General features: G+C 34.8%; 1 protein-coding gene across 1 annotated transcript in view; it reads left to right on the top strand.

Moving 5' to 3' along the window:
* The window catches only part of LOC145684552 (uncharacterized), a 40,597-nt gene that overhangs the window by 6,755 nt on the left and 6,706 nt on the right, over positions 1 to 27,136 (top strand). The window contains exons 3-5 of the mRNA XM_081756946.1: positions 6,440 to 6,571; positions 12,460 to 12,585; positions 19,774 to 19,889. Coding sequence (XP_081613072.1) covers positions 6,440 to 6,571; positions 12,460 to 12,585; positions 19,774 to 19,889 — 374 coding nt within the window. The remainder of the gene's footprint in view (positions 1 to 6,439; positions 6,572 to 12,459; positions 12,586 to 19,773; positions 19,890 to 27,136) is intronic.

Genomic DNA, 27,136 nt, shown 5'->3' with positions numbered 1-27,136 from the left:
TGAAAGAAAAAAGTTCTAATAAACATGGGCCGAAAAATACCTCCTTTCAGAGTTATGATCCATTGAAAATTCGAAAAATAATTTTTCAAAACTCCCTAACTTAGCAACTATAGGACCTATCCCAAGCGGTTTAAGCAATTACACAGGAACTAGTATGTTCTCTATCTAAATATCCATGTTTTATCATCTTCCGTTATCGGTGAAAGGAACTGTGAAAAGGAAGTTGAAGTATAGGGATACTCCTTTAAGTACTAATGGTGCGTTCGTTTCGCTGGTATCGGTGAATTCTGAAACATGGATATTTAGATAGAGCGTATACCAGTTCCTGTGTAATTCCTTAAACCTCTTGGGATAGGTCCTATAGTTTCTAAGCCAGGATGTTTTGAAACGTGATATTTCGAATTTTCGGTAGTTCATAATTCTGAAAGGAGACGTTTTTCGATACATATATATATATATATATATATATATATATATATATATATATATATATATATATATATATGATTTCTCTGGAGCCTGAGTGATGGCTTTAGATTTTTCCCTATTTTTTTTTTATTAGGAACTAATTAGGAACTAGCCTAAGTAATCGGTTTAGGGACTAACCTAGAGAAAGGAATGAGTTATTTTCTTGGGTCTGATGACCAAGTTAACAGTTAACATTTTTTAGCTTAGCTAGGGATAAGCCTGAACAATAGCTTATTGAGATTAGTGATTCCCATTATCTTCTAGATAGGAGAAAGTAGGTTATGTACATTTTACTTTTTAACTATAGAGGCAAAAATAACTATAGAGGTTTCTCTTAGTTTTTTTTTTTTAAAGTCCAGAGAAGCCTGAGTGATAAGTCTCTTTAGAGAAAGAGAAGTGGTGTCCATAGACAACATGGTACTCTAAATTTTATTCACGGAAAGTTGTAGCCAGGCTTTCCTGATAGAGATAGGCGTAAGATAAAACTGTGACGGAGTGATGGATAAGTGGAGTCTGACTGAATAAATTTGTAGGGGTCTGTTGGGATGAGTGATGATCAACAGACTTAAGAAAGAGGGCTCTGAAGTGAAAGAGCTCTTTTAAAGGAATTTCGTCGATTCATTTTTTTTTATTATTATTCCCGAATAAAAATATTTATCCTGATAAGACTTTAAGTTTCATTTGAGAATAAGACAGCTTTTGATATTTCATGGTGTTTTTATATTTGTTTGTAGTTAATTTTGATTGGTTTCACCCTAAACGAACCAAAACAGTTTTTGAAGTAGTGAACCACAACTAATATGACCCGTTTATTTGCATATTGCATTCAAAATTTATGTTTACGTTGCATTAGTTTACGTTCACATAGACACTCTTAGTATATAACGCGACGCGACACCACGAAGCAGGTCAGTTGTAGACTTGAGTAGAAGTGTATTTCTAATTCCATTCTTCACGTGATCTTTACTCAAGTTTAAACAGCCTGTTACTGGCGAACAGTGGCGATTTAGGGGTACTATCGGACTCAAGCCCCCCGAAGTAAATTTGTTAGTTTTCGCATTATTCCTACCATTTCTAAGAATTTCACTGACTTTCCATTTTCTTGTGCTTTTTGTTCAGAAATAATACTGTGTTTGTCAAACTTTGTTTCATGTAAGAACTGCATTCTTTTTATTTCTTTCGTCCATTCTACTTTTCTTTTTCTTTTTCTTAGTTGCTACTTTTCTTTCTTTTCTCCTATCATACTTTCGACCGTTATTAATTGTGATTCAGGTCGGCCGTAATCAATAACACCAAAACCAATAGGAGGTGAGAAGCGAAACTGGTGTTCCACACCAACTTGCACGGATAACAACATAACGGAACTCCAGTTATTATAGCAAAGGAATATTTACATCGTTTAGCTACAAAGAAAGATAAATATTTGAATTAAAGACAATCAAGATGAGGGAATAAGTAGCCCGGAAAATTAGGTAGACCAAGAGGATGTTTTCTTTTTCTTCTATGAATAGAATAAAAAATTAGATTTACTGCTAAATTTTTGTATCATATCACATAATATTACCAGTCTGCAATTCTTACCATTGAAACTGCAATCAGTATATTTCAGCTTCAACTTGTCTCAACATTTTCTTTCAGGTAAAATCGTACACAGATAAAACTGAATATATCCACCTTTTTTTCTAAAATGAAATCATTTAAGTTAAAATGAGGTTACAAATATTCAACGTGTATTTGCAGGAGCGTCATTTCAGATTAGCCTGGGGAAGGGGGGGGGGATAAGATCCACCACTGACGTACGGGTTTCTAATTTTTTCCTAGTATATTACTAGACAGTCGGTTAAAATATATTTAATTCTCAAACTCAGGTGGGCAATTGCCCCCCTGCTTCCCCGTGTAATAGCCCCTCCCCGAAACAAAATCCTAAATACGCCACTGATGGCGATATATATGAAATTTGTATATTAAAGAATTATCTGAATGCCATTCATTCTAGCTTTGGAACTACGTTGCCTTAAATAAAAGTAAAAACTGACCAAAGCAAATCCCTTAATAGTTTTACAGTTTCGGAATGTATCATTGCCTTCATCACATAATGTGCCTGATGAAGGTAATGATAGCTTCCCGAAACTGTAAGACTGCTATTTTTTTAAAAGTGACTTGCCATGGTCAGATTTTAAATTGAATTAACTTTAATTGAGATATGACATTATAATGAATTTGACCTCCTGTGAACTGCTGATTGCTCCAGTTATGTAGATTTTAGTTGTTAGTTGGAGAGGATCCGATCTAGTAGATCTTGTAGGCAGTGGCGTCCAAACTGCTTCTACACTTTTTCTCCGCAGAACAAACCATATGAGAAACGAGTTTCATAACTTGAGAGGGCCTTTGAGTCTCGGGGGTTCCCTCATCCTCATCATAGAGTCTGCTCGGCCATTATCGCCGCTACTGAATATAGGGTTACAGTGTGTAATAAGGTGATAAAAATTTTTTAGTGTTGTGTCATTCCATATTATGCACATCCTAGTGGCGCAGTGATCTCCAATTAAAACATTTATGAGACAAACTACAATTACCTGGAAAAGGAAGTCTGAAATAGAACGGGGAAGAAAACGTAACACACGATAATGCAATGCAATAAGTAAAACTGGAAAATGAAGTCATGCTAAGTACCTCTAATAGTGTACCCAGCAATATCGAAATCAATATCATACCAATATCAGTGAGGGCAAACACACAAAAATTAAATAAAGTATTTGAAATTTATACTGATCTGGCACGGTGAATTTCGTCTTTAAATGATACCAATATATTGAAAAGAGGTCATAAATGTCCACCGGAAAGACCAGGAACTGATTTTTCACTCCCTCCTAATGGTAGAAGAGTTTCATTGAACCTTTATGCGTGTGAAATAAAATTTAATATTATTGTTATTTAGTGGATTCTATATTTTCATTAACGCTACTAAATTTACGATAGAGTTGCATACTTCATATTAGGATTGTTTTTTAAGATTGTTTTCTAGGGAAGGAGGGCTATTTCTTACACTGAGCGGCAAATTGTCTAGGGCTATCCCTGGGTTGATTGTGTAATTTTAACTGGATTTACAAAATCGGTCAAAGCTAATGAAAAAATTAGACAGTCATTTCTGATGCGTTGTAGATTGGATTCCACCTTACGTTTCAGTCTTTGGAAAATTCATGGATTGCAATTCAACGCACAATGGAGCAAGCAATTATATACGCACTCTACTGAAACGCAAATTCTGCGGTGCGTAGACGCAAACCATTACTTAATGGTGTTATTGTATAACTTTAGAAAATCTAAGGTGGGCAAGGGCCTGAATAACACATTAGAAAGTTAACAGTACTTGATTGATCAAAAAGTGATAAAGAGATAGATCTTTAGGTAGATACAGTGAGAGAGAAGTCTTAAAATGTTTCATTGATTTAACATGTTTCCTTGGTAACCAAAGAGCTTGATTTCACGCCTACGATTAATGGGCTCAGTTTTTAAATTCGTGGTATTACATAGATACTGAATCATTTAGAGTTGTAGAATCCTGTATGACAAAAACACGTTAAAATTGCGTTTAGACTTAAAGGGACATCCAGCGATATAGAAAATAGTATAATTCGAAAAATTAGTGGAACATTTTTTTAAAAGAAATTGAATAAACATATTTTGTTTCAGTTATGTTAGATGAAACATCGTATGTTAGAAGTTGTCACAGTCATAAGCTATCTTAGGGTATGTCCATAAGGAGGAAAGTTGTGGTAAAGAGCGAAGATTTCAAAATTAAATTAAATCTATTTTTCTTTGTAATCTACTTAAGCCAATTTCTTGTATTTAGTTACAGAGTGAATATAAACTAATCAGGGCTGATGTCCATATTGACCTTTCACCAATCAATCAATTTGTTTTCTGTCTTTAAGATTTATTGAACCGATCGTAGGGAGCTTCTACCATTCGACTCTTCCGGCACTTGTGTGTTGTCTGTACCACGATATCTCTCGTTTGTGGAATCCGATTTTTAATGAACTTCTACGTACCTTCTTATAACTTAAACCGAAATAACTATTGTTTGAGGTTACAATCAATTAAGAATAAGGCGAAAGAGGGAGTAAATCCATACTACGTTCCAATTTTACATATATACGCACAAAACAATTTTACTGTATAATTACGTGAAAATTATTCGATTTGGATAAAACATAGTGTATTTTTTATATAGAGCATTACAACTATTTTCCTTGTTTGCAATTGAAATCAGTGAAGGATAAGCTGCTAAATAGAAATAAATTTCCCCGAAGTTCGAAGATTTCTTCTTTAAACAATTTTCGACGAAAAATTTCCCGTAAAGTCATTCGATCGTGGTCTTCTCAATGATTCCCACAGCTTAAGATTGACGTTCTTAGGAGAAAAAAAAAAAAAATACCTCTCCCCATGTAAAAACAAATTCCACGTTAATTTTCGTTTAAGAAAAAAAATATTTTGGTGGAACATTGTATATATTTTTCTAAGATGTCCCAATCATTCCTCCTCTTGGGATTAAAATCAGTCAATAATAAGGGAGTGAATTACTTAACAAAATACGTTTAATCAAAATACTTAACATCTTTAACAAAATACGTTTCGTAGGATCGTAGAAATGCTTCATTTTTTCTACGAAAATAGTGAAAGTCGTAAAAGGTAAGGCGGTGAAATTTTTAAATTAAAACAAATCCTCTTGCTTTAACAATTACTAGCATCACTAGTGTTATAGTATTTAGCTCCTAATTTGAAAGGACAATGACCTTGCCACTGCTGTGGATAAGTATCACGACGTCCTATTCCCCCATTCAATGACCAACCTGACATTCGATAAACTAGGCTAAAATGACACGCCTCGCCACTACTCACTTCATGTATGTGAGTTTTGTGTGTGAGATTCTAATTTTCTATCCCTCTACCCCATCTCCTGTTTCCAGCTTTCCATAATTGCTTGTAAATAAATAAATAAATAAATAAATAAAATCAAAATGAAAATAACTAAATGAAACTGTTGTACTGGACCCGTTGTAAACAAATGAAGTAAGATCTATCTTCTTCGATCGGAACCCTTAGACATGATGTTCAGTAAATAAACCGTAAAGTTTTCGTATCTCCCTATATAATAATAATAATAATAATAATAATAATAATAATAATAATAATAATAATAATAATAATAATAATAATAATAACCTTGTTTATGAAATGATTTCATATCCCTTTGTAAGTAGAGCGAAATATGGAAGTACGCGTTTTTATACCAGATTCTTGTTAAATGCACTTAAATACAAACGAAAATTTTTATGTATATTGTTAACTATAAAAAATTCTTATAATAAACTAGCAGCGTTCACCCCGCTTCGCTGCGGTCACCCCGGAACGCAATAAACTTTGTTACTTAGATAATTTTTACTTTTTCGCTTTCAAGTGATATGATAAAAACCATAGAAGATTGCAGTAAATGTTAACATTATATCGCCTGTCATTTATGTTAACCCGCCCCGCTTCGCTGCGGTCACCCCGGAACGCAATAAACTTTGTTACTTAGATAATTTTTACTTTTTCGCTTTCAAGTGATATGATAAAAACCATATTAGATTGCAGTAAATGTTAACATTATATCGCCTGTCATTTATGTTAACCCGCCGAGTGACACGGTCATGCGGGTTGCATATAAATACGTTTATTTTTACCTATGATGAATAACTAACAAAGGATTTGTACGTTATGGACACTTGAATGGTCAATTATCTCAAGACACTGGTAATTAAAAATTAAAGTGATATGATAAAAACCATCTAGGGTCCAAATCCTAATAACCCCCCAAAAATAAAAGAAATTGGTTCAGCCGTATTAGCGTGATGAGGGAACAAAGGATTTTGTACGTTCTCTTTTATATATAAGATTTAAGTTTACTTTTTTGCTTTTCTATTTGTAGACGTTTTACCAGAATACATTAGTGAGGAATTTTCCTATGGATTTCCTGAAAATTGGCGAGAACTTGTAAGAAGGTGGCAAGAAGATCGAAAGGATGTTTCACGATTTCCAAACTCGCAGATCAATGAATGTGGTAAGTATGAAATTTTAAAATCAGTAGTAGAAGTTGAAGTTTGTAATTATGTAGTGGGTGACACACACACATGATCAAACATTAACTGTAAAACTAATATTGTAGTATAGACTTTAAATTATGGGAATTTCTAGTAGAAGTTCATATCTTCATCGACGAAGTTGGATTTTCTGATGATATTTTAACTGATACCACATTTTGAGCCAATAATACCACCAATTCATTTACAATCATTCATTTTCATTACCCATCCGTTTTCTTTAGGCAACAGAGTATAGCCATAGAACGTAAAACTGTAAAAGTAACGGCGATAGATGTCTGTATTCCTGTAGAGTCGCAAATGGGGTCTTGTGTTTTCTTGGATTCCCCCGCACTGCAGAAACCGCTACTACAAGTAATAATTCAAAATGTTAAACTAAAAAATATCGCAGTTCTTTATAAATGTTTTCTATTATTACCTTTTGTAGAATAACAAGATTTTTATTTTATTTTATTTTCAACTTGTAAGTTCCATATAATACATTTTCAGTCAAAATGAAAGTTTAAAAAAAGTAACTTCATTAAGCGAATATAATTGTTAAGCTTAAAATTATCAAATAAAATAATTATTAAACACGTCTTTCGGTGTGTTGTGCAGACACGCTTAGTGATTTAGCGTATTTCTCGTTCGATAGTTATCAAGTGTTTTGCACGTAATTAAACTACTGTACTTTGCACGTGTTCCATGGTCTTGCTTGCACCAACGGTAAAGCAACACTTAACAGCGTAAGCAGATGAAACAGATCAAATGTGGTGGTACTTGAGTTACACTATTATACAAAAGAATAGAAGTGAGTGACTCATTATTTGCCAGGCCATACTACTGTAGATATAACGTGAAATTAGAAGAAAAAATGCATTTTGTCACAAAAAAGGAAGAAATTTTTAGAAATAGTGCTTATCCTAAGGGAGGTAATGGAGGATTTAAAAGTTTTTGCAAGAATAGTGTATCTCACGAACAGGGACAGCTTCGGAATGTACGCTCAGGTTACGTGTCTTCCCAATTAATACGAAGAAAAAAATAATAAACAAAAAATCGATTTAGGATTTAGATTTCTGTTCTTTCGGCATCTATGGCCATTTAGCCCGTCACATTTCAGGGATGACGTCCCTCGGCGAGCACACGAACAGGGGAAAGGGAAGAAAGAAGGATTGGAAAAGAAAGGAAGCTGCCTGAGACCTATAAGGTAGGTACCACCCAGGCATTTGCCTGGTGTGAATGAGGAAAACCTCATTCAGGATGGCTGGCCTGAAAAAGCATTTTACACTTTTTCGACCGATTGTCCCCACCGGGAAGCGAACCCGGGACCGCTCGCATCGAAGGTGAGAACGTTAGCGACTACGCTACGTGAGGCATCTAACAAAAAATCGAATTTTTTTTCTTGTATACGAACGAGAAACAACCGAAGAAAAAATTTGTTATTTTAATATGGAGTTTGCATATCCTGATTGGTGTCTGTGAGAGATTTGGCAACGTGTAAGTCAGGAGGGGGAGAAGAGGGTTATATCAATATTTTCCTTTCTTCATTCAGAAAATGCCCATATAAAGATTTGCTTTAGCTGAAGATATGAAATTTAGTGTATAGACTCTCAATCAAAAATACGGTGATAATGTAACAGTGTTTTGAAAAATTCCGCTTCTAAAAGGGAAATGATGGGTCATTTTCGTATTATCCAAATTTCCGTTTCTTTATTTAGAAAGTGCCGAATGCAAGGATTCCTCTAAGTTGGGGACATTAAATTCGGTACTTAAACTCTATTTAAAATTAAGGGAGTGCGTGTTCCTTTTTTTTTTTTTTTTTTTTTTTTTTTTTTTTTTTTTTTTTTTTTTTGCTTTCTTCGAAAATTCCGTTTCTAAGGTGAAAGAAAGAGGTCATTTCTACAGCATCCAAATTTCCCTTTATTTATTCTGAAGTATACAATGAAGAGGATTTGTTTAAGATGGATTCATGAAATTCAGTGCATAAGCTTTAAAATGAGGGTAAGGAAACAATGTGTTAGCCTTTTCGAAAATTCCTCTCGTTAGAACTGGGCATCGTTTCTAAAATACTAAAGTTTCCGTTTGTTTATTAAGGAAATGCTCAATGTGAGGATTTGCTTAATGTCGAGATGTGAAATTCGGTATATAAACTCTTAATTAAAAATAAGGGAACGCGTGTTTCAACGTTTTAGAAAATACTGCTCCTAAATGGGGAAAGGGTAATTTCTATAATATTCAAGTTGTTCCATATTTATACCTGTTTCGAACACGTGTTTCAATATTGACGAAAATTCTGCTTCTACTTGAAAATGCGTTGTGATTACTTCTGTCCCATATATTTTGGTCTCCAAATTCAGCTACCAAGGATGTACTATGTCGCGCCAGTTATTCAATATTACCATGAATTACCAGACCAGCTTCGATGACTTAAATTAGGAAAAAATTGTAATATGTTTCGTTAGTCAGTCACTTTTTACTATTACTAAAGCGTTCCTTGAAGTTGGTCATTTTCGACGATTTTTATATATCCCCTCTCCTCCCCATTTTGCGGGCCACGTATATCCCCCTCCCACAATTTTTGCGGGGCTGAATTTGGATTAAATGGCATCAGAAGTGTCACTGTTCATCTCAGCGACCTCAAAAACTATAGATTCGACACTAATATCGGTCATTTTCGATCATTTGTAAATGCCTTTCGCCTCCTTTAAGTTACATCGTCAAAGTGATATGACAAAAATCATCTCATGTTCGAACTTCATCTAGGTTGAAAATTTGATTGAGATTCTCCTCCTACCTCCTCCCCTAAGTTCTATCGTCAAAGTGAATAGATAAATACCATTCCAGGCTCGAACCTCATCTATGTCGAAAATTTGATCGAGATCGGTCAGAGGGTTCAAGAGTGAAGTCACATAGACATGTCACTTTCATTTTTATTTTTTTACATATATATCTCCGCTTCCTCTTCCCCTCCCTACATTGCACCGTCAAAGTTAAACGATAAAAATTATCCCAAGCCCGAACGTCATCAATGTTGAAAATTTGATCGAGATCGGTTGGGTGCTTCAAGAATTATTAAGTTTTATTTATTTTTATATATCTGTCCCTTCTTCTTCCCTTCCTCTAAGTTCTACCGTCAAAGTGATATGTTAAAAACCACCCCAGGTTCGAATATTGAAAACCGTCTATATTAAAAATTTGATTAAGATCGGTTCTGTGGTTAAAGCGTGATGAAGTCACGACAGTCACTTTATTTTTATTCTTTTTACAACCCCCCCCCCCCCCCAGATTGCAACGTAAAATTAAAATAACGAAAATATCCCAAGCTGGAACTTTATCTATGTTGAAAGTTCGATCAAGATCGGTCTGGTGGTTCAAGAGTTACTAAGTTTCATTTATTTTTATAGATTTCTCCCCTCCCCTCCTCCACCCCTAAGTTCTACAGTTAAAGTGATATGATAAAAACCATCTCAGGTCCGAATCTCATTTATGTTGAAATTTTTTTAAAGATCCGTCGGGTGGTTTAAGCGTGATGAAGTCACAAATACTGTCACTTTTATTATTACAATTTTTTTTTTTACAAATAATATATATATATATATATATATATATATATATATATATATCCCCTTCTCCTCCCCTTCGTTGTACTGTAAAAATGAAATGAAGAAAATATCCCAGGCTCGAACCTTATCTATGTTGAAAGTTTGATCGAGATCGGTTGGGTGGTTCAAGAGTTATTAAGTTTTATTTATTTTTATAGATTTCTCCCCTCCCCCTCCTCCACTCCTAAGTTCTACAGTTCAAGTGATATGATAAAAATCACCTCATGTTTCAATCTCATGTATGTTGAATTTTTTTAAAGATTGGTCGGGTGGTTTAAGCGTGATGAAGTCACAAAGACAGTCACTTTTATTTTTACTTTTTTGACATATATATATATATCCCCATCCCCCTCCCTTCGTTGCACTGTAAAAGTGAAGTGAAGAAAATGTCCCAGGTCCGAACCTTATCTATGTTGAAAGTTTGATCGAGAACGGTCGGGTGGTTCACCGAACCCGGGTCTCCCACGCCAAAGGCGCGTACGCTAAACGGTTAGCCACGGAGCTCGAGCAACAAAGGAAGATGTTTTTCCTTCGTAGGAAGGCCAACTGGGTTGGACACATCTTGCGAAAAAATTGTCTTCTTCACACCGCCATAGAAGGAAAGATGGAAGGGAAGTGAGGAATAGAAAGAAGAACACAGCTGATCGATGATTTGCAAAATAGAAAAAAAAAAAAAAAATGGGAATTAAAAGAGGAAGCTGAAGGTCGAGAAATACGGAAGAAACATTTTCCGGCCCAAATGCTTCTTCGCAAGAAGGAAAAGTCCCAGGACCTGCCGAAAGGCAGAATACTTAATAATAATAATAATAATAATAATAATAATAATAATAATAATAATAATAATAATAATAATAATAATAATAATAATAATAATAATAATAATAATAATAATAATAATAACAACTCAGCTACAACCATCATGATCAAGGAAAGTAAATTTGATGTTTGGAGCTGAAAATGCTGATCACCTGCTTATATTTTTCCAAAAGTATATTTCTAGCCTTTACACCCACAGGTTCTTTATCCTTAATTATAGTCTATATCTGAAAATTCAGCATACATAGATGTAACAACAAAAATATACATATTATTAAATGAATTAGAAACACCACTATTTACAAACATCATTAACTGACTTGGAGTTTATAATTTCTCAGTTGCTAATTTCAGATTTCCATTTTGACATTAGAGTCCAGTAAAATTGGATTTTGACTTCCAAAATATTCTGACCAAGCTGGACATTAGTCGAGACCTTCATTTCGATGCCCTTAGCATATAATAAAAGTAACATTAATTTATTCCGTTTTTTTCTTTTTTTTTTCAGGAGGAATAGAGAGAAATTTTAGTTTTTTTGCATTTATCTTGAAAATTATCAATTTTTCGAGGAAAATAGTTGTGAGAAACATTGTAGTTCATAAAATTTTGAATAAAAAAGGTCCTTATACCTAGTTCCTCTTTTTCGTAGAAGCAATCATTTTAAAGATATAGATTAAAATATGTCTGAACAAAAATAGCGCACACTAATATAACATTTTTTAACTTGAGACTACAAAATATCTAGAGAAGTAATCATCAAATAATAATAATAATAAAATAATGAAAAGAAGTTCGAAATAATAAGTTAATATTTTGAAGGGAGGAAATGCACTTGTGATAAAATTTGCAAGCCCCAGCTTCCTTGGGGGTAAGGTAGGGCTCACTTCGAAAAGATAAATGAGGATCTCTATTTTTATTGCAGATTCAGATTGTACGAGGAAAATAGGTAAAATTTATTCGATTTTTTTTTTCTATTCGTGATAAATAACGTTGTAATCAGTGATACAGGTATCATTAAGGTTTCTTCAAATGGGGACCCTACGTTTCATTCCAGAATAAATCAGTTTTAAACAGTATAAATGTTTTCTCTAAAACATTTTCTTGACTCGTTGTAGGTGACGTGGGAGATAGTTCTGCATTCGGCGGGACTTGAGACAATTCAAATGTGCCGTATGTGGTAGTACGATTAGGTGCAGCGTACAGGGTAATCGTAATTGTCTACAAAGGATTTTATGAGCTGCATCTTTCTCCGTGGTTCACGCACACGATACTTTAGATGCTATACGTTATTTTTTTTTTATTTGACACTTTGTTTTTTTATTGAGAAAATGTTAATTTGAAATGTGTTTTTTTATATATTTTATTATTTTTTAAAAATTTTATTATCTGCTGTAGTTTTGTTTAGTTACCGGATATTGATGAATTTCTATTTGCATACTTTTCATATTCAGCTGAGATGTTGGAGTCTATAACATGTAAAGGAAGTAGCATCAAGGTGGAAGAGCTTTCCAAGAGAGGTTTTTTATCTGTCAGTTCGAGAGGAAGAATTCGTGTTCCTCGTTTAAAATACTGGTTAGGTAGGTATCTCTCAACTAGCTCTAAAAGGAAATTTAATAATTGTTGTTGTAACTAACTAGTTTGGCGGTGCGCCTAGGATGTTATATGAAATGCGTTTGGAGTATGGAATAAATTAGTCTATTAGTATTACCGAATTACTTTAAATTTAGTAAAACAACTATTATTAAATGAAGTTTATTATTTTATTATCGTTAATATAACAAGCGACGATTAAATATTATCGTTCTATGTTTCATCTTTTATCACAGTGGTTTCTTCAATAAGGTATTAAAGGAATTTCTTGGTTTGTGAGGGGGTTGAAGGTCTTGTGCTTGAGAAGATGCGTATATTAGATAAGAAGATATTATCACAGAACCCTAGAAGAGTACACTATAAGCATGATAATTAATAAACTACTGGATGCATATTAAACATTGAAAAGATAAGAGAATGTTACTATTATCGGTAGAATCTCGATGTTCAACAATAATTTTTCATAGTGATATATCCTGAAATTAAATGTAAGATACTTAAATTTTCAAATCACGCGCCAAGTGGGCTTTGTGGTGAACAATCATAATTTGTGTGTGTTTTCTGGGGTTCTCCCTTTCTCTATTCCACGATTTCGTTCATTATCATCATCACCATCTCCCTTAGCCTGATATATAAACGTGGGACGTTAAACTAAAAAAAAAAACAATCTATGAAGGAAAATTGCTCATAGGCATGAGTTCACAAATGTATACACAACAATTTCCCACAAATAATTGGTACACGAAAGATTAGCTGTACAATTCTTGTAATCAGGAAATTGTCAATAGTTCTTCAAGGTAATGGTATACAAAAGTAATATACAGTGGCCATTTTCCTTTACAGAATTGAAGAAGTAAAAAAAATCTTGCAAAATATTAAGATTTTTATTTTGAGGGGAGGGGAGACTTGTTCCCCGACATCCTATATAAAAATAAGTTTTAATGTACGAGTTGCATTCAAGTTATAACACCTACATTTTTTTCCTCAGGACTGGTAACAGATACAAACGTGCTGTTTATTTTAAAATACGCGAGCACTCGTTGTCTATGCGTGACAGAGACGGCAATACGGTGCGGCACACACAACTCGAGTTGCAGCGGAAAGAGCGATGACTGTTTTTGATACTTACGATTGGCATCGTTTTCGTTACAAGAACAGCGTGTAATCATTCGTTTTCTCCATTTGTGTGGTGCGCCACCTACTCAAATTTATTGCCAGTTGAATGAGACATGTGATGATGGTGTCACGGATGTGTCTAATGTGCGTTTGTGGGAGCGACAGTTCAAAGAAGGCAGGAAGAATGTCGTCTAACAACAAACCAAGACAATCTCGGCCTCTCACAAGCCGGTCTAACGATATGATCGAACGAGTGCAGGAAGTTGCTTTGGAGGATCGCCAAATGAATGTGGAACACATCGCCTCCAAAGTTGACATTTCCATGGAACCTGTGCATAGAATCCTGCATAAAGATCTGAAAATGCGAAGAGTGTCGTCCAAGTGGGTGTCACAAATGCTGACGGCCGACCACAAAGGTGCACGTGTGACATGAAGTCAGACAATGTCGGACGCGTGGTAACGACATGAATGGGACTTCCTTTTCATCGACATGCATGCCGTTTTTCAATTCTGAAACGAAACGCCAATCTGCTCAATAGAAGCACGCAGATTAACCGAAAAAAAAAAAAGTAAGCTCCAGTGCTGAAAAAAATTATGTTGACCATGTTCTGGGACAGCGATATAGTAATCCTTACTAATTGCATTCGAAAGGACACTACGGTGACAAGTTCATCCTACGTACATGTTTAGAAGAAGCTCCTTTTTCCAACTTTGCGTTAAAAACGGCCGGAAAAGCGTGTATGTATACCGTTCCACCAAGATAGCGCTCCAGTGTATCAGACAAACGTGACGCAGCAGTTTCTTCGCGACAACAACTTTGAAGTGATTTCTCATGATCCCTATTCACTACTCTCTACTTCGTATTCTCTGTGGTCGCATATTCGTAGCCGTGCCGACATTGCATCAGCGATTTTCCAGTGATCAAACACTCTTAAAGAAGCGCTCGCTGCGGCCATGGAATCATGGCGTCGACGTTGCGAAAAATGTACAGCTGCAGGGAAATTACGTCTAGAAGGGACGCAAATTTCATATTTTTCGTGAGATTAGTTAGTGAGAAAAATTATTATTATACTTCAATGCACTACAAGTTCTTTCGCTAAATGTTTTATCAGGTAGGAACAAAAAAAAAAAAAAAAGTATGAAGAAAATGAAATATTAAAGAACCGATAAAAACTGAACTGTGCAGATAGGTATCATGTCGGACTAGTTTGTCACTTTAGACCTCCCACTTCTTGATCGAGACGTTAACCATTCACTACCTTCTTTATGTCGCTGAATCCATTTCTGGATTTTTTCATGTCATAGCCCAGATTCCTAGCGATCTGAAAAACAGTTTGACCCATTGCTGCTTGGCCTATGATTTGTCCTCGTACAGCAACAGACAGTTCTTCACAACCTTTAGAGCAAGACATTTTGAATGCCTGTTAGACATTTCCGTTGTGACTCGTATCAGAACATCAATCAAGTGGATCTCTCTGTTTCTACTGCGCATGCACTAGTGAATTTCCATGAAAGATCGTAAATAATCCTGATGCTTTATACATTATTTATGAACGAATATGTAATGCAATCTATATCAATGACATATATAATTCGTCAAAGTAACGAATGCTGTAAATATATAACATTTCAACAGACATATTCCATCAGGGCGAAATAGGCTTAAACTTCAAACAGTACACAATATATTTTATTCTGTAACAATTGGTGCTACTCGAATCACATTTGACGCAATTGCAAATTGTAACCCTAACCGAGTGGTCTAAAGCGTTCGGCTGTAGTTCATGTGGCGCTATTAAAGGTTATTTCGAATCCTACTAGAGTACAGTGATTTGTTTTATCTATTCTCGAAGTTTCTGTTTGTGTTCCTTTCGGATTCGATTTTATAAAATATGAAATAGAAAGATTGACATTGTTTAACTCATATGATTAAGTTATGAAGTCCAAGACGAACCAATCCAGTATTTACGTAAATTAAATAATTTTTTTTCGAATATGCAGTCGTCCAATATATATTTGCGAGATTCTGATTTTGGAAATCAACGTTGAATAGTAAAAATATTAAAATAAAATTTATTGATTATGATGTTTAATTAGTTGGAGTTTTAAACATGCCTTTCCAGCCAGGTTTATAAAGAGAGGAATTACTTTAAAGTGCAATTTTAAAAAATCGAGTTTAATCGCACCAGAAATCAGTAACTTACACGATAATATTAACGTAATTAGTAATATGATTCTTTATGCCTTTAGTATAGTTCTTTATAGGTTATTATTTTTGCCATTTTAAAATGTAGAATAAGAAAGAAATATAATATTCTATTTATTAAGATAACCTTATAAACAGTATTGATTTCAGGGGATGACCTGGAGGGAATTTGACACCCATCTCTCGAATTTAGAAATCTCCCCTTCGGGTCCATATCTTTGATCGTGCTCAATATTGACTACCAGTGATTTCACAGTACTCCCCATATATTGAACATACTCTGGGGAAAATCTTCTGAAATCACCACTGCTTATAAGTTGTTTTTCGTTTTAAATAAGAGGATAGTAATGGAATAGTGAACATACTTAACCCTGGGAACACCAAGGTATTGTTGAATTACATTAAACACCAGGGGAGGGGGAGGGTTCTGAGGTCCACAACTAAATGTCATTATTTCTCACGAAAACTAATTAATATTGTTTGATGTGAATTTGGGGTATCTAAGACATCATATATTTTTATTCTACATTATTACTTAGTTTCTAAGTACAGTGTTTCCAATCTTATGTGTGTAATTGTTCAACTAACAATTTATGTCAGTAAATATGACCTATTTATTTTATTTGTTATTATACAAAAACTATGATATAGATCAATAGTAAGTTAGTACGGGGTAGTATGTGCAAAGACTTCTAATCGCATTTGAATGGTGGTTGGGTAGAGTGGGGCAGAGGGGGGAATATTTAAGTATTCCAATGAATTGAGGATTAACCTTTTATATTTTCCATCCCGGTTATCCTTGGGATTGTGAAATCCTTTTAAAGCTTGTTTCCGCGAAAAGATGTGAGGACCTTCATTGGATACTATAAGGAATGTTGCTAGAGGAACAGTGTTGCCAACCAACATATACTTATAATTTTTCTAACGTCAGCTATTGTGGATTTTAGCATCTGTGGAATGCACGTGTAAAACGTAAGCAAACAAGCTACATCTTGTCTGTGAGCATTGCAAAATAGTACTATAGCATTATGAATATTACAAGGTATAATTCCATTCACCCTTGAAATCTCTGAAACGGCGGGAGATTTTTAAATTCAGTTTCCGCAAAAGATAAATAGTATGAGAGTTTAGGTTAAGTTAGGTGAGGCTGGTCTCAGTGTCTCAGAGCTCACTATCTTTTATGTCAGATTCATTTAAAACTTCTTTTAAGTCCTTATTTCATTGAACTTTTGCGAGAAGTACAATTGACCACTGTTCCAATGCTGCTGCAGATTCCGACGTACAGTCACAGAATACCAAACAGAACTTCCTATCAAATATACGTCTTCAGTCAGGTTACAGGCTGCTGGTTGTAAATTCTACAATTAAAATTACTTGATGACAAAAGAAGTGCAGCAGCTTAGTTCTTTGCCATCACCATCTCTCTCTCTTTGTCTGTCTCTCTCTCGCTCTCTCCGTGTGTGTATGAATATAATATAAAGCGACATATTTAGGTGTTAAAAGGTTTAAAGGAATAAACTAATAGAAAATATAACACTTAGGTAACAAGTAAATAATCAGGAAAAATATAAAAAACTAAATATTCATAATGGTAGATAGCAACACTGCATCGAAATAATAGTTTCAATGAAAACAGAATGCCTCTACAAGTTGTAATACCAAAATTGTTTGAAAGGAAAAGAAAATATATAGCCAAAACAGTTTAATGTAACAGTTAGCGTATCCAGTGAATAGCCCCTTAGTATACCAAGGGGAGGAGGCTCTGAATGGGGGAGGATGCTTTCTTTATTTAAAAACAGAAAGAACAAAACATAAAAAACTAAGCAAGTACGCTTTATGATGAGTGAGGTCAAGCCTGACAGTCAGATTTTTTTATCCTATTAGAAGTGTTAAAAAATGTTAAAGAAATAATTTGCCTCATAGGCCAATTTGGTGTTCCTAGGGTTAATATTTTGTTTTCAATCTATTTTAGATTTGCTTTATTTTAGATACGAATTACAAATTGCTATGCTATAATTACTATTCTATATAATTTGCATTTGATTTGAGATTTGAAAATCGTATAATATTCCTTTCTAATTGAATTTGAAATTAAAGGTGTTGCCAAAGTGTTATTCAAAGAAATGTTCTCAGTCTCCGGATAAAAAGAGGATCACACTTAAAAGAATGACTTCCTACTGGGTTTGAACACACAAACATCTGATTGGTAGACTATTGACTCATACCACACGACCATTTCGTATGCAATTGCAGATCTTCTTTTGTGTTTTGTGTAATTTTCTGCTCCACATTGCTTTTGTATAGTCCGATAGATTATGAGTTTGCGGTGAGTATTTGCACATTACAGCTTTTGCAATGTATGAAAGTATTTTTCGAATAAATCATATTCGATTTTAGTCCTAATAAATTGTATTAAAAAGGTGGAATCCGTGAAATGATTGGAGTTGTACTGATCATAAATCTTTTCATAGTTCGGAGTCTGATATGCAAACTCGCTTAACAAGGGGATTTACTTTCTTGAAATGTGGTACATATCCAACCTCTTTCGGTGAGTGTCTCACTATGACTTTTTCCTTTCATATGTACGTAACGAAACTTTCATCATGCGACAAAGTTACAGTTTCCGGTTTCAGGAAATATTTAATTTCTTCTCTGTGCAGGAATTTTCATTAGGTAAATGTTTTGAGTTTCATAATAAAATACATCGTATTTGTTTTTATATTTATTTTCTAGTTGATAAGAGAAGAATATATTATATATAATCGTTGTCTTGTTTTCTTAGGCTTGGATTTCTATCAAGATACAGAAGTCTGTGTAGCTAATTACGTATCAGGGAAAATTTCAAATATGTTCTTGAAAACCAGGATAAGTCAGAGAATTCTTTCTCGTAATTTTAGTCGCCACCCTGAATACACAAATTTTATCTCTTCAACTCGCAGTAACTATTTTAAGTTAAAATTAGGCGTTTCATTCACCACTAATATCAATGTATATAATAAAAATCAGTCTTCACACAAACATGTACTACGGCTGTCTTAGTACTTGGGCAAAAATGACTCATTAGAAATAAGCACGAATAGCATGAAAAGTAACTCAATTAATCTTTTAATTTAGACATTAACAACCTAATACTTTACCCTTTGGTTACAAGAAAATGTATATGAATATTTCTGTGGTAACTACATGACAAACTTTATTACGAAACATATCTTGAGTTAAACGTAGTAACATCGTTCTAATACATCTTCGAAACTTGATTTCTGACGGCTGTGTGCAAGGTGAGCATGGCAATCATAGTCTGGCCTTCCATGCATGTCTCAAATGACGTCACAACAGCCAGGAGTCTGCGCTGATTGTTCAGGCAGACGACAAGAGTTCCAAACCAGATGTATGACGAGCATGAACAAGAGTTTTTACGGTTCTTCTTGAGAACTGATCAAAGTCCTGTGATAGTGAAAAAGAAGTCACAAAACTCTTCCCCTTCTTGTAACACATTTCCTTTATTTTTCTCTCTCACAAGAAAAATGAAATAAAATAAACTTTACCACAGTCAAGAGAGTTGTGTGGTGGACAAACATAGCGTGTGTGGGTTTCCTCGGGGTTCTCCCGCTTTCTCCTACTTTCTTCGTTCTACGATTTCGTGTACCATGATGATCATCGTTTCGCTTAGCCTCAGAGTATAAACATGGAATATTGAACTAAAAAGAGAAGTAGATTTCAAGGTTACCGATATTATTTTCTATTTTTTTTAAAGCTCCATACGTATAATAGTGATTTGTACAAGTGCAGTAGTTCTTTTTTTTAAAAAAAAACTATAGGTTTTACTTAAGTTATTTAAAACTAATTATTACAGGTGAACGACTGAGTATTCGTGGAGGTGAGGTGGTATATTCTGCTAGTAAATTAGTAGATCCAATGGTCACCGATACACGTCTTATTTCACGGAAACCAGCACTAGTTCAACTGATGGTTAGTATTTTTTATTTATTTATTTATTGTATAAATATCAAGTTAACGATAGGAAGTGTATTTAAAAAAATGTTTTCTAAATGCTTGGTTGTGGAGATTTATGTAAAGTATATTTAAGTAGAAAAGTATTACGAGCTTTATAATGTATTTAAAAAAAAATCAATGCGCTACGTAGTGAGTTAATTCCAAATAATATTAGTTAAGCACACATAATAATATTTTATTGTTTATAGTTCGTTTATTCTAGATCGTAGACGTCTTCACATAATTATGTCTGAAAACTTACTTTGTTCCTAATTTCGTTTGCAAACAAGGACTGTCTTACATTAATTCTATTATAACTAGGCTACCATTACAAAAATACCATGCCGCAACACTTTCAACTGTGTGAATGGACGTATCGCCCTGGAGTAGGGCGTAATTGCCCGGAAAGAACAACTGGACCATAGGAATTGTGCCCTGGAAAGGCGATATAATCACGGCTAGTGACGCGACCTGTTTCTCAAACCTTGCCGCAAGAGCTCCAGCTGTGCGAATGAACTCATTATCCTACTGGAATATTGCGCAAATGTCCGAAAACAACAACATTTGGACCATAGCACTGGTCCTGTAATGCCGACATAATCACAGGTAGTGACGCAACCGATGAGCATCAGGACAGAACCTACAGAACACCATAATATTGCGGCCCATAGCATTTATAGAGCCGCCGTCATGTTTCAAGGTTGGACGGAGACACTGCAGATCATATCCTTCTTTGGCCGTCCATCACACATAAGCACGGTTCGTGGTTTGAAATGAGGTGAATGATGATTCGTCTGACCATATCACGCTTCTAGTTATCATCGGTTCATGTTGTATGTTTGCTGCACCATGGGCATCATCTCGCGGTTCACCGTGCAACTCGACCCCGTATGTGTATATCATGTAACTCGCAGCAGACTATGATTGTTGATACAGGGTGTGGAAGGTGTTGTAAGAGTTCCTCCGTCACTTGCACCGCAGTCACTTGATATTTCTGAGTGTAGTTATTAATAAACAAAACAGTCCTCTTTTAATACTTGGCGTAACCTGGAACTGAGAGTTTTCTTACGATTACTGTTCCTCTTCACCGATGTAATTCTGCGGTGAGTTTTGTAGGCCGTCGTCACCATAAACAGTATCACGCATGACACATCCAACATCTTGTCACTTTCGTCACACTCCCTTCACATAACCGAGCACCAAAAAATTGCCCTTTTTGGAAGTCAGAGAGGTCGCCCATCACCGTCTACGCAGGTGGCTTTATTATGGAGTATACTTACCAACATTTCACATGTTTCCATTAAATTGATAGACATCTGTATATTTATATAAAACAAATTAATATAGTTTCTTATTAAATTTTGTGTTCCTAACACTTTTTAAATCTTTTGGAAGCATTCCAACCTCTTTGAGAAATATGTGCAGAAGTAAGTCTACTTCTAGGGCCTCATTCTGCAACAGTGCGTTAATGCAACTGAAAGTTCGCATTTTAGTTCCGATAATCTATATAGCAGTTATAATCGCTTTTAGCATTGTTTGTATTACGTTGCGTTACGCTCCGCAAATTTTGCGAGGGCTGATACAAAATGAAACTCCTGATGTGTTTATGCTGCATGTCTTTCTTCCGTTATGTCTCACAAGTAAAGGGTCCAAATGGATGAATCAAGTTGCGGGATGAGACATAGTGCGCCTGATAGAGGATGTGAAAATATGCAAATGTGCAAAGTTATAGCGGCTGAGCGCCATAAGAAACGGAGGGGGTCAAAGTTGGTGGAAGAAGGGCTATGCTATTATTAAAATACATCAAATAAACTGTTGAATCGTGAAAATAGTGAAAGATAGACAATACAAACGGTGGTAGTTTCACATATTGGCAAAAGAAGAATAGGTAGAGTAGATCACGATCCTCCACCGCCATCTTGAAATCCGCCATTTTAAAATTGTGATATTTTTTGAAATGGAAAGGCAGTGATGTGATATATCAATTATTGCCAGCATGTTCTCAAAAAGTCAATTATAAACTTTAGTAATCGTTGTCTGTATTTATTTGGAAGATTTAGGATCATCTTTATAGTTATTTACAAAAATGTAGGAGACTGGTACTCGTATGTTGAAAGTTTGTATTATCACGAGAACATATGTAAGTTAAACATATCCACAAGCCAAGAAAACGAACAGTGAAATTTGATCATAATGTAATAATATACAACTTGGATATCAAATTTCACTGTTAGTTTTCTTGGCTTGTGGATATGTTTAACTTAGTGTTCTTGTTATAATCAAAACTTTCAACATACAAGTATCAGTCTCCTACCTTTTCGTAAATAACTATAAAGATGATCCTAAATCTTCCAAATAAATACAAATAACGATCACTAAAGTTTATAATTGACTTTTTGAGAACATGCTGGCAATAATTGATATATCACATCACTACCTTTCCATTTCAACAAATATCACATAATTTCACAATGGCGGATTTCAAGATGGTGACGGAGGTTCGTGATCTACTCTACCTATTCTTCTTTTGCCAATATGTGAAATTAGCACTGTTTGTATAGTCTATCTTTCACAATTTTCACGATTCAACAGTTTATTTGATGTATTTCAATAGCAGCATCCCTTCTCCCACCAACTTTGATCCCCTCCCCCTCCGTTTCTTATGACACTCATCCGCTATAACTTTGCACATTTGCATATTTTCACATCGTCTATCAGACGAACTATGTCTCATTCCGCAACTCGTTTCATCCATCTGGACCATTTACTTGTCAGCCATTGTTAAATTATTTTAATAACCACTGGAATTAGTAATGCATAACAGGACGCAAAAACTCTATCACCACTTGTTTAATATCGAATGAGACAGAACAAATTATTCTCTTAATATTTCCCATTTCATTCTTTTTATGATTGACATCTAACATGCTACATTCAGCAAGGGCCATCGGACTTTATTCGTGGCACTTAGTTTAGTTATGATGAGGATAGAAGGTTGCTAAGTTTCCAAACTGATAAACGAGACGGTTCAGGGGTCGCAGTGGTTCGGCGGTACAGCTTGGAATCTCTGGTTTGATTTCACCTCTCGTCAAATGGCCTTTATAATGGACAAACACAATGTGTTGGGACTTCTCGAAGTTGAGCCTTTTTCTCCCACTTTTTCGACCATTGTCAGATTTCCGTCTTCCTTAACCGTCAAGCATAATCATGGGACGCTACACTTAAATAAAAAAAAAAAAAAAAAAAGTTAAAGCAAAAAAATAAAACTGTTACTATTATATCCAAGATTTGTGCTGAAGCTTTCTACACAATATTTAGTTTTATTTATTTATTTATTCTTCATGGAAAAGCTTCGTTCAAAATAAAGTGTTCAAATCGTTAACACATTTGCTTCGATAGGTGAGTTTAATCATGTATATTTTTGTCTTGCAGGCCATGCACAAATTTAGTCACTTAGCAGAAGTTCCGGTACCTATTCAGTAAAGTACTTCATTATTGTAATCTCGAGAGGAAGCGAATCCTTAAAGAAAAATAAATTGAAAAATTTATTAACGCTAAATATCCAGAACTTTAAAATGCAGGAATAACAACCACTAACCCGTTTACGTGCTCTTTGTTTCCTTTAGTAAAATAATTTCAAGAAGAAACTGTTGTAACATACTCTTCTCGTAGTCACTAATGCTCTCGCCTTTGGTGCGAGCGGCCTCGTGTTCGATTTCTGGTGGGGGCACTCAGTCGAAAAAGTGTAAAATGGTTTTTCATACCAGCTGCCCTGAATGAGGTTTTCCTGGGTTTTCCTCATTCACACCAGGCAAATGCCGGGGTGGTACCTAACTTATAGGTCCCAGATCGCTTCCTTCCTTCCCTTTCTCCGGATAATGTGCTCTCCGAGAGACGTCACCCCACAAAACGTGACGGGCTAAATGGCCTTAGATGCCGAAAGCCCAGAAATCTAAATCCTAATCCTAATCCTAATCTTCTCACTGGGAGCAGATGGAAATGTTTACCTTCTACAGAACGATTTAAATCCTAGATTAGATAGTCCATATCTGTCTTGTTTAAATAGTATAAGGTATCGCTAGTTTTACTTTAGTCAAGATGTCAGGAAATTGACGCAGAAGTCCCATGAATTTGTCAGGCGAACAGAGGTACCTTCCGTCTGAATAAGTAGTTCATGGATTTTAAGTTTAATGTCTCTTTCAGCAGCTAGGGGAATATGAGACGGGACCTACTACTGATTAACGTGGAATCCGAACCACATGAGCCCCGCCGGCAATCGAACACGGGTCCCCCACGCCAGAGGCGCGCACGCTAACCGCTTAGCCACGAACGAGCTTTGTGAATAGGTAGTGTAATACTAATGGGCTAAAGAATGTATGTATTCGATCTATTAGCTTAAGTATTTTATCAGTTACGACTTGAAAAAAAAAAAAAAAGAAAGAAAGAAAGAAACTTGATCTTACTCTGTAGCTTTCGGATACATTTATTTAGGTACTTCTTCAGGCAGACCTAATAGAAAGGTAGTTAGCAGATGGTTAACAGTATAGCACAGTATCGGTTCTATTATAAACATATATAATAGAAAAATAAATACATAATAGAAAAATAATTATCTGCAACGCATACGATTGTTAGTTTGTATTAGGACTATACTAGGGTACAAGAAATAAATACGTGATTAATACTTAAATGTAATAAGGATAATAAATAAATAAATATATATAAGATAGAAATACGAAGAGATACAGGAAAAAAATTGAACTGTTTTATCAATTATTTCATTTTATATCAGCGTAGAAAATATATTAAATATTTCAATAGACATACAGTATTTTAATACATTATTTCATTGCTTTAATTCATATTTCAAATCCGCTATTCCTTCCATGGAAATACTGCGAACACACAGAATTAACATCTCATTTCCTACATAGTTGTGCATAGAATTACAATCTGCGTAGTAATGATATACCTCTATAGTATTTACGTATCCATATATTGTAGACCTTTATGACAAAACATTTGACGGATGGTGTACATTAAATAAACTTTATCACGTTTGTACTTTCAGAACGAAAGTAATACAAACTCTGTGGTCTAAAATAAATGTAGAATTGATAATTCTTAACTGTGGAGATTTATTTCGCACACCCGGTGGAAGAGTGCTAAACTCAAAAAAATGGAAATTTCAGTTATCATCGCTCAAAAGAGAATAAAGAGGGAAATGCAAGCTCTACCTGATGGTATTTTCGCAGAAACGCAACTAAACAAATTAAAGAGCTCCTTCATGGCTAAGCGGTTAGCATACGCGCCTTTGGCGTGAAGACCCGGGTTTGATTCCAGGCGGGAGCTCATGCGGTTCGGTTTCCACGTTAATCAGTAGGTCCATGTCTCATATAGCCTTGCTGCTGAAGGGACGTTAAACTCAAAATCAACTCAACTAAACAAATTAAACTATAGATAGCAGAAATACCAGTATTCCAGGGAACGATTTTGATAGAATAACAAACTTTAAAAGCCATGTTCCCACAAATATATATTTTTGACTTGTAACAGTCTTCCACGGGGTGTGTGATTTGTCAATCCTATATTATAAAATCTTATATCTTCCAAATTGCTTGATGATTGATTGAAGATGAAGTGACAACCTAGGAATAGTTTGTTCCTTTAACAATACGACACAGCAAACTTGTATCGAAAGTCCAGGGTCATAAGCCAGCTGCGTTGTATATAATTAAAAAAAAAAAAAAAAAAAAAAAGTTATTGGAAATAGGTGGTTTTCCTTTAGAACAGTAAAACTTTTCCAATCACATCAGCTGTTTCGGGTCTACTCCAGTAAGTTCCCTATGTTAAATGAAGATGGAATTTAGCCAGTTCAGTACGGTATTACTTTGGACAATTGCCTTATCAACAATACAGCATTGTTGAAAAATAGATTCGAAATTTTCTAGATTTCCTTACATAACAATATGCACGTTCTTCGTGTTACTTTTGCGTACCCTTATGTTCTGTTCGAATAGCTTGCTTAACCTTCGGATATCCAAGGGGGTACAAATGTACCCCATGCATATGTTTTACTGTATATTGTATGCCATAAGTATCCGAGGGTGACTAGCGTTCTTTACTTTACGGACCGGACTGTAAGGAAACTTATTTCCTCAATAACAATCACATTGTAAGGTGATCTGCTTACGTATGTGGCTGAAATTACACTGGGGTACATTTGTACCCCCCTTGGGTATCTATGTTACCATATTTGTTTCAAGTTTTTTATTGCTTGATTTTGGTTCAGCGAAATATAAAAAAAAAGAACAGGTAATATTAGAGCTTACTGCAATATTTCGTTGCAATATTACATTCATATTCTAATTGCAATATTGCAATCTTTCCTGACACAAAAAAAAAAAAAGAAAAAAAAGAAAAAAGAAAATAAAAGAAAATTACGAAATTAATACAGTTCTAAAGCGTATAAACAAATTTCTGTTTCGCTAACCTAATCTACATAAACTTAACCTACACTAACAAAATCAACATGACCTAACAAAGCACAACCCAACAAAAACTAACATACCAGTATTATCGATACCACAAATAAGGATGTTTCTAATTGCAAACAATTTGTGCTGGGGTACATTTGTACCCCTGTTGGGAATCCGGAGTTAAAAAATAATATGGGTATTCGAGGGTTAACTGGAAACATTAATTTTCATTCCCCTTACCAACAATACAGCATTATTGGAAAATAAATTCGAACTTTGCTAGATTTCCTCACATGACAATATGCACGTTCTTCGTGTTATTTTTATGTGCCTTTACGTTCCGTTCGAATAGCTTGTTTAACTGGAAACATTAATTTTCATTTCCCCTTACCAAGAATACATCATTGTTGGAAAACGGATTTGAAGTTTTCTAGATTTACTCACATAACAATATGCACTTATTTGTGTTATTTTTGCGTGCCCTTACGTTCCGTTCGAATAGCTTGCATAACTGGAAACGTTAATTTTCATTTCCCACAGGCGACCTTACCAGTGTGGAGATCAAACCCCGACTGATGCGATTGGAAAAAATTCACCATTTTAGATTGAAAACTACCTATTTTCAACAACTTCCCAATATTTCCATTTTTTTTTTTTTTTTTCGTGTTTTTACTCATAATGAAGTTGGTCTAAGTCTTCGGACTTTCGACACACCCGATATATAACTTTTTTTCTTTCTTATAA

This window comes from Thermobia domestica, chromosome 5 (assembly GCF_964235325.1).
Source record: "Thermobia domestica chromosome 5, izTheDome1.hap1.1, whole genome shotgun sequence".
NCBI lineage: Eukaryota > Metazoa > Arthropoda > Insecta > Zygentoma > Lepismatidae > Thermobia > Thermobia domestica.
Note: the sequence above shows the minus strand (reverse complement) of the source record. Positions and strands in the feature narration are given on the sequence as shown.